Raw genomic sequence first — 12,973 nt, forward strand, 5'->3', positions numbered from 1 at the left:
AATTTTTGTACACTCTGTTAAACATCGAAACTTTGTAAACTGTTGTGATGGCGAAACCGAACGACGGTATACAAAACCCGATAAATACATAAATAATCAATCAATCAACAGAGTGGAGCAAGATAGATGTTGAACCTCACAGCCTTGAGCCCCTGCCCCTTCCAGTTACACCCTCGCCCCACACACAATTTAAATATTATGCAATTATAATAACGGATGTTGCATGGAACAAAGCCAAAGTACCTGCTGCCTCAATATTCCTCCAAATGGCTTAGCCATGTCGCTTTTCATCCAGAATCGTGCCAGGGCGCATGAACCATTGAACTAAGAATTGACAATAAAGTTATTTGCATTAACACTTTGAAGGATTTGTCTCACTGAAGTGGAGCATAAGATGGCTATCATTCTTTCTCGCATTTAATTTCGACTTTTCCAAGCGTGGCTGATATTCCTGAATTATTTTCTAATTAGATCTATTGTAATATGTGTTGGGTGTGGGCTTGGCTCTCAGAAAGCCTTGAATAAACTGAATTTCAATTACAATATAATAAACCTCTCATACTAAAACAGCACTAACTTCTAGCACTGAAATAATATCAAGCCTAATTATGAATAAAGAAACACTATAAATATTTCACCAAACTCTAAAACACCAATGCACCTCCTAGTAGGAAAACAGAACAAGTCAGGCTGCTGTAGATCCAAACACTGAACATAAGAACAGAAGAAATTGCCATGCTGGGTCAGACCAAGGGTCTATCAAGCCCAGTATCCTGGGCTTGATAGACCCTTGGTCTGACCCAGCATGGCAATTTCTTCTGTTCTTATGTTCAGTGTTTGGATCTACAGCAGCCTGACTTGTTCAGCTTGATAGACCCAGGATCTTATGGCCTGGCAAGTACCCTTGGTACTTGCCAGGCCATAAGATCCTGGCAAGTACCCAAACATTAGATAGATCACAAGCTACCATTGCTTATTAATTACTGTAATAGCAGTTTATGTATTTAACTCTAGGAACTTTTTAAAACCCAGTAACACTAATTGTTGTAACCACATTCTCTGGCAATGAATTCCAGAGCTTAGCTATGTGCTGAGTGAAAAATAATTTTCTTCAATTTGTTTTAAATGAGCTACTTACTAACTTCACGGAGTGCCCCCTGGTCCTTCTATTATCTGAGAAAGTAAACAACCTATTTACATTAACTTTTTCAAGTCCTTTCATGATTTTGTAGACTTCTATCATATCCTCCTCAGTTGTCTCTTCTCCAAATTAAACAGCTCTAACTTCTTAGGATAATGCATAAACGTTGGCAAGTTAAATGTAAGACACTGATAAGACAGGCTAAGAGAGAAGTTGAAAAGAATTTGGCTGTAGAGGCAAAAACTCACAGTAAAAACTTTTTAAAATATATCCGAAGCAGAAAGCCTGTGAGGGAGTCAGTTGGATCGTTAGATGATCGAGGGGTTAAAGGGGGACCTAGAGAAGATAAGGCCATCGCGGAAAGATTAAATGATTTCTTTGCTTCGGTGTTTACTGAAGAGGATGTTGGGGAGGTACCCGTAATGGAGAAGATTTTCATGGGTAATGATTCAGATGGACTGAATCAAATCACGGTGAACCTAGAAGATGTGCTAGGCCTGATTGACAAACTGAAGAGTAGTAAATCACCTGGACCGGATGGTATACACCCCAGAGTTCTGAAGGAACTAAAAAATGAAATTTCAGACCTATTAGTAAAAATTTGTAACTTATCATTAAAATCATCCATTGTACCTGAAGACTGGAGGATAGCAAATGTAATCCCAATATTTAAAAAGGGCTCCAGGGGCGATCCGGGAAACTACAGACCGGTTAGCCTGACTTCAGTGCCAGGAAAAATAGTGGAAAGTGTTCTAAACATGAAAATCACAGAACATATAGAAAGACATGGTTTAATGGAACAAAGTCAGCATGGCTTTACCCAGGGCAAGTCTTGCCTCACAAATCTGTTTCCTCATAGGGCAGCGTTCCATGCCTCATATTATACATTAGCAGATACTTTACTCCGGTCATACATGTAGAACACAGACATACTCTCACCAAATATAAAATAAAGATACTATAAAGTATAAATAGAAATGTGCAGACAAAAACTGAACTGGAAACCGCAACAATAGAAAAACAGAAACATCACCATTGCTCATAAAATATCAAACAAAATCAAGAAATATAAATCATCAATCATAATACAAATAAAACAAGAGTACATAAGAACATAAGAACCTGCCATACTGGGTCAGACCAAGGGTCCATCAAGCCCAGCATCCTGTTTCCAACAGTGGCCAATCCAGGCCATAAGATCCTGGCAAGTACCCAAATATTAGATAGATCATGAGGTAATATTGCTTATTTATTACCGTAATAGCAGTTTACGGATTTTTCCTCTAGGAACATATCCAAACCTTTTTTAAACCCAGCTACACTAACTGCTGTAAGCAATGAATTCGAGAGCTTAACTATGCGCTGAGTGAAAAAGAATTTTCTAATAAGAACGTCTGCCATTTCCATTCTAACCACCTCTTTTTCGGGCCAATGCAATACAGTGCGCTCAGCCAAGCACACTGGTTAACCCATGGTTGGACACGTGTCCACAACCCGATATTTAATAAGGGGATTAGCGGGTCCCCTATCAAATTATACTAATATCAATTAGCTTCTTACACTGGCCTTGAAAGACACTCTCACCCAGATTACAATGCCTGGTAGAGGCCTGTTCACCTTCCACACTCTGCTATCCAAGCATTTATCAAAATGCATTAGAGCAGGAGTTTGTCTTACTGATCCACACAATGTGCACCACACTCCCCCTGAAAAGAAAAACTACAGAATTATTCCAAAAGTAATCAAGAACAGAAAAGAGGTCTTCACACCCTTTGTAAGCAGAAACCCAAATGAGCTCTAGTTGAAAACATTGTCTCAACAATGTCCACAATAAGATAAACAAAGCCCGCCGGTACCTAATCACAGTAGATGAGCTGATTCAGATACTGCTGGATGAAGAAAAACAGGTTCTTTATATGAAGCAAAGGTCAAATACGCCAACAGTGAGCTGCCAAAAGAACTCCAGGATAAATTCAAAGCTATGGATTGGGGCAAGGCAATAAGAAAATGTCAATGTGTTTGAATATCCCTTAGGGCTATCGCTGGGCCGATACAGTAAAATCTGCGGGAGCGCCCGCTCTCCCAACACGCGCCCAGGCCACTCTCCTGGGCGCGTGATCAAGTATTTAAATGAGGGGCCGCGGTAAAAGGAGGCGCTAGGGACACTAGCGCATCCCTAGCGCCTCCTTTTTGACAGGAGCGGCGGCTGTCAGTGGTTTTGACAGTCGACGCTCAATTTTTCCGGCATCGATTCTCGAGCCCGCTGACAGCCACGGGTTCGGAAAACAGACACCGGCAAAATTAAACTCACTGTACTGTATCGGCCCGACTGTAAACTGGAAAGAGTCCCACACCATCAAGATAATGCCATGATCAGGCCATTCCTCCATAGTCAGAAGCTGTGAGTAAAGCCTTATTAATAAAAGTAAAATTGTAAGGGGTCCTCCGTTTGTGGATATGAACATCTTCCAGGGATGCTGCAGGTCCGGGTCCACGTCTGGATGGTGGTGAAGCTATCTCCTGGGCCCCCCGGCCCTGCTCAGTCACAACTACAGCTAAAGGCTCACACTCGAGCTTAAGGATCATCATAGTACAAAAGTGTCCAGTGTAAGAGCAAGGGAGCCAAAAGTATCAGAATAAGTGAAAATAAATACTCCCACCAATCTCAATCCGTTCAGCCAATGCACTGGGAAAAATGAGAAATCATCTGTTTACTGCAACCTAAATAGAAGTATCCAGGCTAAAATCACGAAAATAAAAATAGCATCAAAGAGATTATACAATGAAAATGAAGGCTTCCCTGTTCATCTTAGATCTTCTCAATACTCTCCTTTCTCTTGTGCCCTCATCCATAGCAAAAAACCCCTCCCCTTGTAGGGAAGGATAAGCAGAGTGCATCTCCAGGATAGGCTAAGATGGAAAAAGTATCCCCAAGCACCAAAGTGGGTCAAAACTTTTAAACTTTAATCCAACTGCAAAACCCTTCAGGTCGTCTGAGTTCTTTTCTCAAAAGTCTTAATACTTCTGTTCATCCATGCCGTTGACTGATTGCCTGGGTCAAAAGATCCTTTGATGCACACTCAGACAGACAGTCATACACATGACTCACATACACACATCCTCTTTCATCACACACACACACGCTTTCTCTCATACTCGCACTCAGACAGGCATTTATTTATTTGTTTGTTTGTTTGTTTGTTTATTTATTTGTTTGTAGCTTTTATATACCGACATTCGTTTAGTAACATCACATCGGTTTACCATTAACGTAACATCTAGCAACGGTGCTTTACACATGAACAATTGAACTGGTTAGAAATAATAACAAATACTAGTTATGTTCTTATAGTTAGTATAGCTGTGTTTAAAAAAGGATTGGATAAGTTCTTGGAGGAGAAGTCCATTACCTGCTATTAAGTTCACTTAGAGAATAGCCACTGACATAGCAATGGTAACATGGAATAGACTTAGTTTTTTGGGTACTTGCCAGGTTCTTGTGGCCTGGTTTTGTCCTCTGTTTGGAAACAGGATGCTGGGCTTGATGGACCCTTGGTCTGACCCAGTATGGCCTGTTCTTAGCTAAGGAACATTTGAAGAAGATAAAGAGGTACAAACTAGGTAAATCAGAGATTAAGAAGTTAAAAGATCAAAACACATTTTAAACAAGTTAAAATACAAGTTGCAAAAAATTGCGAGGTTGAGAAACTGGAATGATTAAAACTCATACTACATATTGTGAAAAGAGAAATAAATTGAGAATATAAGCGGAAAGATTTGGTATATGTAAGACAGGAAGGGGATAAACAAGAATAAAGTTGAAAAGTGTAAGGAATAGATGGGATAGAAAAGTAGACAAAGCGTATAAGATATATAATGAATATTGAAGGATAATGCTATAAGTTGCAAAAATTGAGCAATAAATTGAAGCTATGTACAATTAGGAGGTAGATTATTAAGGCATTGGCAATAAATGGTAAACTGCAGGGGATATGAGGGGGAAATGTTTACTGCTATTATGAGGGAGAAGGATCATTAGGTAAATGCATGTAAGAAAAGCCATGTTTTAAGTTTTTGTTTAAACTTGTTTGGGCATGATTCCTGACGGAGGTCAGGGGGCATATTGTTCCAGCTTGTCGGCCCAGTTATAGACATGGCGCGTTCTCTAGTTGTGTTGAATAGGGTGGTTTTCTGAGAAGGCGTGTGTAATGTGGCAGCGTGTTGTGTTCCGAATGGTCTGGCATGTTTGCGGAAATGTACAGCATTATTGAGCCAGTGCATGTTTTCGGTATGTAGGGTTTGTGTATTAAAGACAGTGTTTTGTATTTTATCCGTTGTGCGATGGGGAGCCAATGTAATTCTTTGAGGATAGGAGTGATGTGTTCAGATCTGCGGGTGTTGGTAAGTATGCGTGCAGAGTTACAGTGGTCTACTTTTGTGAGGATAAGGGATTGAAGAACGGTGCGGAAGTCACATTGATAGAGTAGAGGTTTTAATTTTTTTAGAGTGTGCAATTTAAAATAACCGTCTTTTATTGTATTGTTAATATGTTTTTTAAGATTTAGCTGGTTGTCAATGGTGACTCCAAGGTTTTTTACCCTTTGCGCGAGGGTGATTGCGGGGAATTGGGTAGGGGATGAAGTGTCAATAATATTGCTTCTCTGGGGGGAGATAAGCAGGATTTCAGTTTTGTCAGGGTTGATAGCAAGGTTAATGCTGGTAAGTAGTGCACTAATAGCTGCGAGAGCATTGTTCTAGGTTTTAAGGGCATTATGTAGGGAGTCGGTAATGGGGATGATGATTTGCACATCGTCCGCATTTATGAAATACGTGAGGCCGAGCTCGGAAACAAGGTGACAGAGAGGAAGAATGCATGTATATATTAAAGAGGGTAGATGAGAGGGCGGACCCTTGCGGGACTCCATGGGATAGATGATACGGTTGGGATTCTTTGTTTCCAAAGTTTACTTTATATTGCCTACTTTGAATGTAAGACTCAACCAACGGAGGGGGGTATCTGATAAGCCTATTTCTTTAAGATGGTTGATGAGGGTGTTATGGTTTATGGTGTCGAATGCAGCAGATATGTCGAGCAAGGCTAGCAGATATGATTGTCCTTTGTCTACCCAGTCAGGAGGGAGTTTGCAAGCGAGATAAGTAGGGTTTGGTATTGAAATGTCTACGAAATCCAAATTGAGAGGGTGAAAGAAAATTGTTTTTCAAGGTATTCAGTGAGTTGTATGTTCACAGTTTTTTCTAGGATTTTCGCCAGAAAAGGCAGGTTGGAAATGGGGCGGTAATTGGTCAGGTTGGAGGCATCAGCTTTGGGTTTTTTGATGGCTTGTTTGAGCGCGATGGGGACTTCACCTAGTGCTAGGGAGCAATTTATAATGTTGGCAATGGGAGGAGCTATTAATTCAGGAATGGTCAGGAGCAATTTGGTTGAAATGGTGTCACTGGGGTGTGTGGCAGGTTTCATTTTTTTTATAATGGTTTCAATTTCTAAGGAGGCAGTGGACTCAAAGGTATTGAATGAGGCATTAGGATTAAGTGGGATGGTTTTAGTTGGGAGGTTGTTGATTGGGAAACGTGTCATGCGTTTAGCTATTTTCTCGTGAAAGAATTTAGCCAATTCATCACTCTTAGTTATTGCATCTTTGTCAGAGATGGGTGGAGGGGTAGTTTTAGTCATTTCAGATACAGAAGAAAAGAGGGCATTGGAATTGAATCGCAAATCATGGATTCTTTTTGCATGGAAGTCTTCTTTGGTGTTGTGGGTTCGTTCACGATATTTATGTAAGGTGGATCTATATTTGTTGAGACGGACGGGTGAAGGGTCACTACGCCACATTTTTTCTAGTTTTCGGAGGGCATGTTTCATGGTTTTTAATTTGGGCGTGTACCAAGGCTGTTTGTGGGTGTTGGAGTGGTTGATTTTTTTTTTTGGTGAGTAAAGGGCATACTCACACGCTCTTTCACTCACACATGCTCTTAATCACACTCTTTCACTCACTCACTTCCTCCTAACCCGGGAAGCTCACGCGGCGGCGGCAACAGCAGCCTTCTCCTTCAGCCCTCATAGCGCATGGGACTTTTCCTCTTTTTTTTTTTTTCTGGCTGCAAGGGCTGACAATGCTCTACCTCTTGCTCCTGCCCTCCTGCTCTTGGCTCGGTGGTGGTGGGGTTGGTGCGGCTGCTTCTCCTGCTCTTGACCACAGGAGGGGAGGCCAGGCTGCTCCTCCGTCTGACCTTGCATGGGATGGCTGCTATGCCTCCTGATTCTCACCACTGTGCCGGTCGATGGCATCTCTTCCTCCTCATGTGCGGGCTCACTACAGTACTTCCTCTTATGAGTCCTGCCAAGGGCAGGAAGGAGGAGGGGCCATCCCCACGCTGCCCCCAGATTAGCGGTGCTTCTACTGACCCTGCTTCCTCTCCTTACCTCTCCCCCCCCTCCCCCCTGCTTCTCTGAGTGATAGAGGATTCCTCCCTCACCTTGACAATGCTCCTTGTGCGGAAACTGTGGCTTGATACCAGGAGGTGGATTTAAATGGGGAAGTGCTCACTTTCATTCTGACAAATTACTAGAAAGACTTTGAACATGTAGAGGTCGATATTTAACGCTGCTTTGCAAGATAAATATTCATCCAGTTACATGCTTAGCCGGATATTTTGGGGGTGGGCAATGCGCAGATCAGGGCAGGACTACTTTATCTGGTTAAGTTAACCATGATAAGTTAGATGTGCCATAGAGCAGGTCTGACGAGGCTGGATTTAACTTATCCAGCTAAGTAGCAATTTCTTATGGGATATTCAGCAGCAGAGTCTTATTTGGCTAACTCACTTAGGGGCCGATGCAATACACTGCGCTCAGCCGAGTGCACTGTATAACTTGCAGTTGGACGCGGGTTGTATAGGCAGCACTGAAAAACTGCTTTTCTGTATTGCCTCCTACTTAAGATCATTGTGATATTAAGTAGGAGGAAACACAGAACTAAATAAACTTAAAAAAAAAAAAAAAATACCACCGGCAGTCGGGTGCAGGAAACGGACGCTCAACTGACAAGCGTCCATTTCCTGAACCCCTGGCTGTGCGGCATTTAGGAAAACCGACGCCAATAAACTCAGCGTTGGTTTTTCTAACAGGTGGAGGGCCGACGCTGATCGGGTTCTCGTTAGCAAGGAGACACTAGGGGCACGCAAGCGACCCTAGCACCTCCTTGCTAATGCGACCCCCTAACTTAAATACTGCATGGAGCGCGTTAAGGAAGCATTCTGCACATATTTATTGCATCGGCCCCTTAAGACGGCCCCAGAAATGGCAGAGCTGTTCCTCAGTATAGTAGCAGGTCCTGAGGAGCAGCAGCAGGAAGCTGTCCCCCTCAGGCGGCGTGCTTTCAGCTCTCTCTCAGCAGCTCTGCACCAGGGCACACGAATCTCCGAGAGCTCAGCCTCGGTGAGCCCCTCTTACACTGCTTTAATTTACAAATCCCTTGTGCCAGGCTGGCGTGTAGACTCATTCCAACCTGTGACCTATGTTCATACCCAGAGGCTCGTTCCTCGGGGCTGTTTTCCAGTTGCATAATCACCAAAACCTGCGCAGGAAGATTATTTGGGATGTTATAAATGTGTGCACACATCTGAAATGCGGAGAAGTGGCCCCGGTTGTCTGAATATTGAGGCTAGCAGGGATATGGGATGCAGAATAATGGATCGGGTGCTTTGTGTTTTCAGAGGTTGCCCTGGATTGTCTGGGAGTCATCTGGGAACTGCATCGACCCTACCTGGTGAAATCCAGCATCCTGGCAGAACTCTTCAGGAGGGCTGTGCAAGAAGAAAAAGCCCGGGATCCGGAGAAGGACGCGCAGGACAGGAGGGGGCAAGGTATGCTCACAGCTACAGATGTGCCCACTCCAAACCCTTCAGGAACTAAAGAGACCTTCGCTTCTTAGCTCACTCATTCCTACCGAGCCAGCTCTGGGGCTCCACCCAGGGCCAGTGCTTCTCAAAAGGCGAACTAAGCTGTCACCTAGGGCGTCAGCCATTGGGGACAGCAAAGAGCAGTCATGCGGGGCCGCGAGCAGAGCCCATCCCACTCTCAGCCCAGAGGAGCTGCAAGCAGCACCCATCCTGCTCGTGGCTGAGAGAAGCAGATACTCAGCAGGCCCCGAGCGACACCTCTGTGTGTGTGTGTGTGTGAGTGTGAGTGAGAGGGATTGTGTGTGTGTACGAGAGAGAGGGAGGGAGCCTGTGGAAGGGGGTGTGTGTGTGTCTGAGACAAAGAACCTAAGTGTGTGAAAGAGAGGAGGCCCGTCTGAGTGAATGAGGTCGGGGCTGGAGCCGGGGCCTGTACCGGCGGGGGTAGGCGCAAGGCAAAGGTTCGCCTAGGGTGCCTAAGACCCTTGCACAGGCCCTGGCTCCTCCTCCGCCTGCATGGCCTTCTGGTTCTTGTAGTCCTGCTGTGGCGTTCGGCTATGGGGGGCATTGGCAGGCTGAGACCCAGCCTTCCTCAAGCACAGTGAAAAGGAGCGGGTCGTGTTAGTGCTGTGCGCGTGTTTTATGAAATGCAACAATCAGAAAGATTATCAGGCTCCAAAAATCAAGATAACTTTCTCAAATAATTCTGACCCAAACTAACATACGCTGCCCGAGCACGGCATCCGATATGTCAAAGTGCAACAATGCAGTCTACCACCTCTTGCTATGCAATGGGCTTCAAGCGGTGTCAGAGACAGCAACGAGGTTTTCAGTCATCTGCTGGTTCGAGGCAATTCTTAGAAATCCCACTTCACCCACCAAATTTCATTATCACTACCGTATCCTGTAAAAAACCATCTGCTCTGTGCTTGCCTCGAGAGACGTGCCGTGCGACACAGGCCCATGTGCCTCAGGGAAACGAGTTACCTAGAAACAACATAGAAGAAATGTACAGATATTGAATGTATTAGCGATGTGAGCGGACCTACGATCGTTACGGCATTTGAAGAATGGACGTTTGGTGATGAGCCATTTCTCAGTGCCCGACTGAGCACAGCTTTGTGAGGTGTCTGTGTGTGGAATTGTTTTCTGCTGAGTACGGGAAATAGCAGGTCCGCTCATATTGGTAATATAATTAATATTTGTATATTTTCTTTTATGTTGTTTCTCGGTAACTCGTTTCCCTGAGGCACATGGGCCTGTGTCGGATGGGTGATCTGTCCTGGGCACAGCTTTATTGAATGTAGTCTGCGGCGAAACAGCTCTCAAGCTAAGCCCAGAGTATGTAACCCAGACCCCTAGTGCAGTTAGGGAATTAATTAGGGGAGTATCCATTCATGGACAGCCTTCCCACTGACGGAGCTTTAATGGATACCCCTGGTCCTGAGCTCTGACATAGGCTCTGGGGGCAGTATTGTTTGGAAGACAGAGAGAGAGGTTGTATTTTCCCTAAATTGGATTTGGGCCTACCTGGAGAATCCAAAAACCTCTGAGACCCCTCCAGGACAGGCCAAAGGGCTCTGCTGCTGTCCTCTCCTCACGAGGTGCAGAGTGGCTGCGACCCCTCCAGGACAGGCCAAAGGGCTCCGCTGCTGTCCTCTCCTCACGAGGTGCAGAGTGGCTGCGACCCCTCCAGGACAGGTCAAAGGGCTCCGCTGCTGTCCTCTCCTCATGAGGTGCAGAGTGGCTGCGACCCCTCCAGGACAGGTCAAAGGGCTCCGCTGCTGTCCTCTCCTCACGAGGTGCAGAGTGGCTGCGACCCCTCCAGGACAGGCCAAAGGGCTCCGCTGCTGTCCTCTCCTCACGAGGTGCAGAGTGGCTGCGACCCCTCCAGGACAGGCCAAAGGGCTCCGCTGCTGTCCTCTCCTCACGAGGTGCAGAGTGGCTGCGACCCCTCCAGGACAGGTCAAAGGGCTCCGCTGCTGTCCCTCTCCTCACGAGGTGCAGAGTGGCTGCGACCCCTCCAGGACAGGCCAAAGGGCTCCGCTGCTGTCCTCTCCTCACGAGGTGCAGAGTGGCTGCGACCCCCTCCAGGACAGGTCAAAGGGCTCCGCTGCTGTCCTCTCCTCACGAGGTGCAGAGTGGCTGCGACCCCTCCAGGACAGGTCAAAGGGCTCCGCTGCTGTCCTCTCCTCACGAGGTGCAGAGTGGCTGCGACCCCTCCAGGACAGGTCAAAGGGCTCCGCTGCTGTCCTCTCCTCACGAGGTGCAGAGTGGCTGCTCTGGGAGTGATTTTTGGGAATTCACACTTTTATGTGGAGGAGCCCCGATGGAGACCCTGGACTTATCCGAAGCCAGGGATTGGGGAACCCTGAGCTGAAGACGCCCAGTGTTTAGGGAAGAGCTGCCCAACAAAGGTGGTGACCCGATGCAGTGGATTCCTGCAGTTATTTAAGTTGGGGGAAGTGATTTTCTGCAAGAACTGCAGTCCACAAGGATTCCTACCACCAGGGATCCACCAGAAGATGAATCTACTAACTGTGAGTAAAGATGAATCTACATTCGAAGGAGGACACCCATCTGGCGTCTGCAAAGAGCCCTGAGGGATAGAGATGTTAACTCTGTGCCAGGTTACATTTCTCTGCCATCGTGAGGGGCTTCCTAACCATCTAAGGGGGCCTGGCCCAGTGGGAGCACTGCACAGGGTAATCCAGAAGTGTGGATGGAGTCCTGGCCTGATAGAGCAATAGGAAGCAGACCCATCTCCGTGGGTAGGAAGACGCCTTTCTTATACGTCCAGTGACAATATAACGCTTACAAGCGCCCTTACAGGATGCCCGACTCAGGCCGAGCTTCGCCCAATCTCAGGGCTGCATCAGGGGCTACAAAAATATATATAAACATTATTTATAATATAAATATAAAATTAACAAGTAAAAAACAATTGGAAAACAGGTAATGGATCAGAGGACACATAACACAATACAAAATATATATATATATAGATTAATAACAAGATAAATATAGATTTAACAATTAAAAAGTGAATGAAAAACAAAGAAAGGTTCAGAGGCATCACCAAATGCTTCCTACATATCACACAGTGCAAAACAATATGAAGAAAGCAGAAATAATGGGACTCAGACTGGTGAATATGAAACAGACTATAGATCATATAAATTGATTCGTTTGAGGTAACTGCTCAGAGGGAATTGTGAGACAGAAAGTGAAGACAAGAATAGAGGGGAAAAACGGAAGAACAAAACAAAAAAAATGAATGTTATAAGTAAGGCATTCACTCTGAGAAGTCATAAGAAAGTGGTTAAACATTAGCGTATTACGGGGATTGCTGTGACAGGATGGTGCTGTCGTTCCATTACTGTTAAATATACCGAATACCGCAAGGAGTGATGAAGCTGCATCTTACTGGTGATATTGGAACGGCGATTCTCTCCTCCAGCAGAATATAAAGCAGACGGATTGGATTAGTAATCAGAGTGAATGAAGACACCCCAATAACCGCCGGCGTTTTACACAGCATGTAATTACAGATTGTTTTACTTTTCTATAGGTATCTGGCAATTTGCCTTACTTATAACAGTAGGGGTAGATTTTAAAAAGCCTACGGGGGCCGGGCCTGTTTTAGAAAGGCCCGGGATGTGCGTAGGTCTCAGGGCTTCGAAAAAGGGGCGGGTGGGGTCAGAGGCCGCTGTGCCGGGGGATCGCGTGCCCGCAGAGGCAGGTGCAATAGGTAGGACAAAGGTCCGGGGGGGGGGGGGGGGGGGGGGGGGGGTCAGAGGCCGCTGTGCCCGCAGAGGCAGCTGCAATAGGTAGGACAAAGGTCCGGGGGGGGGGTCTAGATTAGGGTAGGGGGTGGAAGGGATAGGTTAGGGGGTTGGGAAGTACCCTCCCAGT

The 12,973-nt window shown here is 45.6% G+C and overlaps 1 protein-coding gene across 1 annotated transcript in view; it reads left to right on the plus strand.

Annotated features, from left to right (window-relative positions):
• The window catches only part of BTBD16 (BTB domain containing 16), a 146,379-nt gene that overhangs the window by 27,760 nt on the left and 105,646 nt on the right, over positions 1–12,973 (plus strand). Inside the window, exon 4 of the mRNA XM_029610755.1 lies at positions 8,876–9,025. Within this exon, the coding sequence (XP_029466615.1) occupies positions 8,876–9,025 (150 nt within the window). The remainder of the gene's footprint in view (positions 1–8,875; positions 9,026–12,973) is intronic.

This window comes from Rhinatrema bivittatum, chromosome 7, assembly GCF_901001135.1.
Source record: "Rhinatrema bivittatum chromosome 7, aRhiBiv1.1, whole genome shotgun sequence".
Taxonomy (NCBI): domain Eukaryota; kingdom Metazoa; phylum Chordata; class Amphibia; order Gymnophiona; family Rhinatrematidae; genus Rhinatrema; species Rhinatrema bivittatum.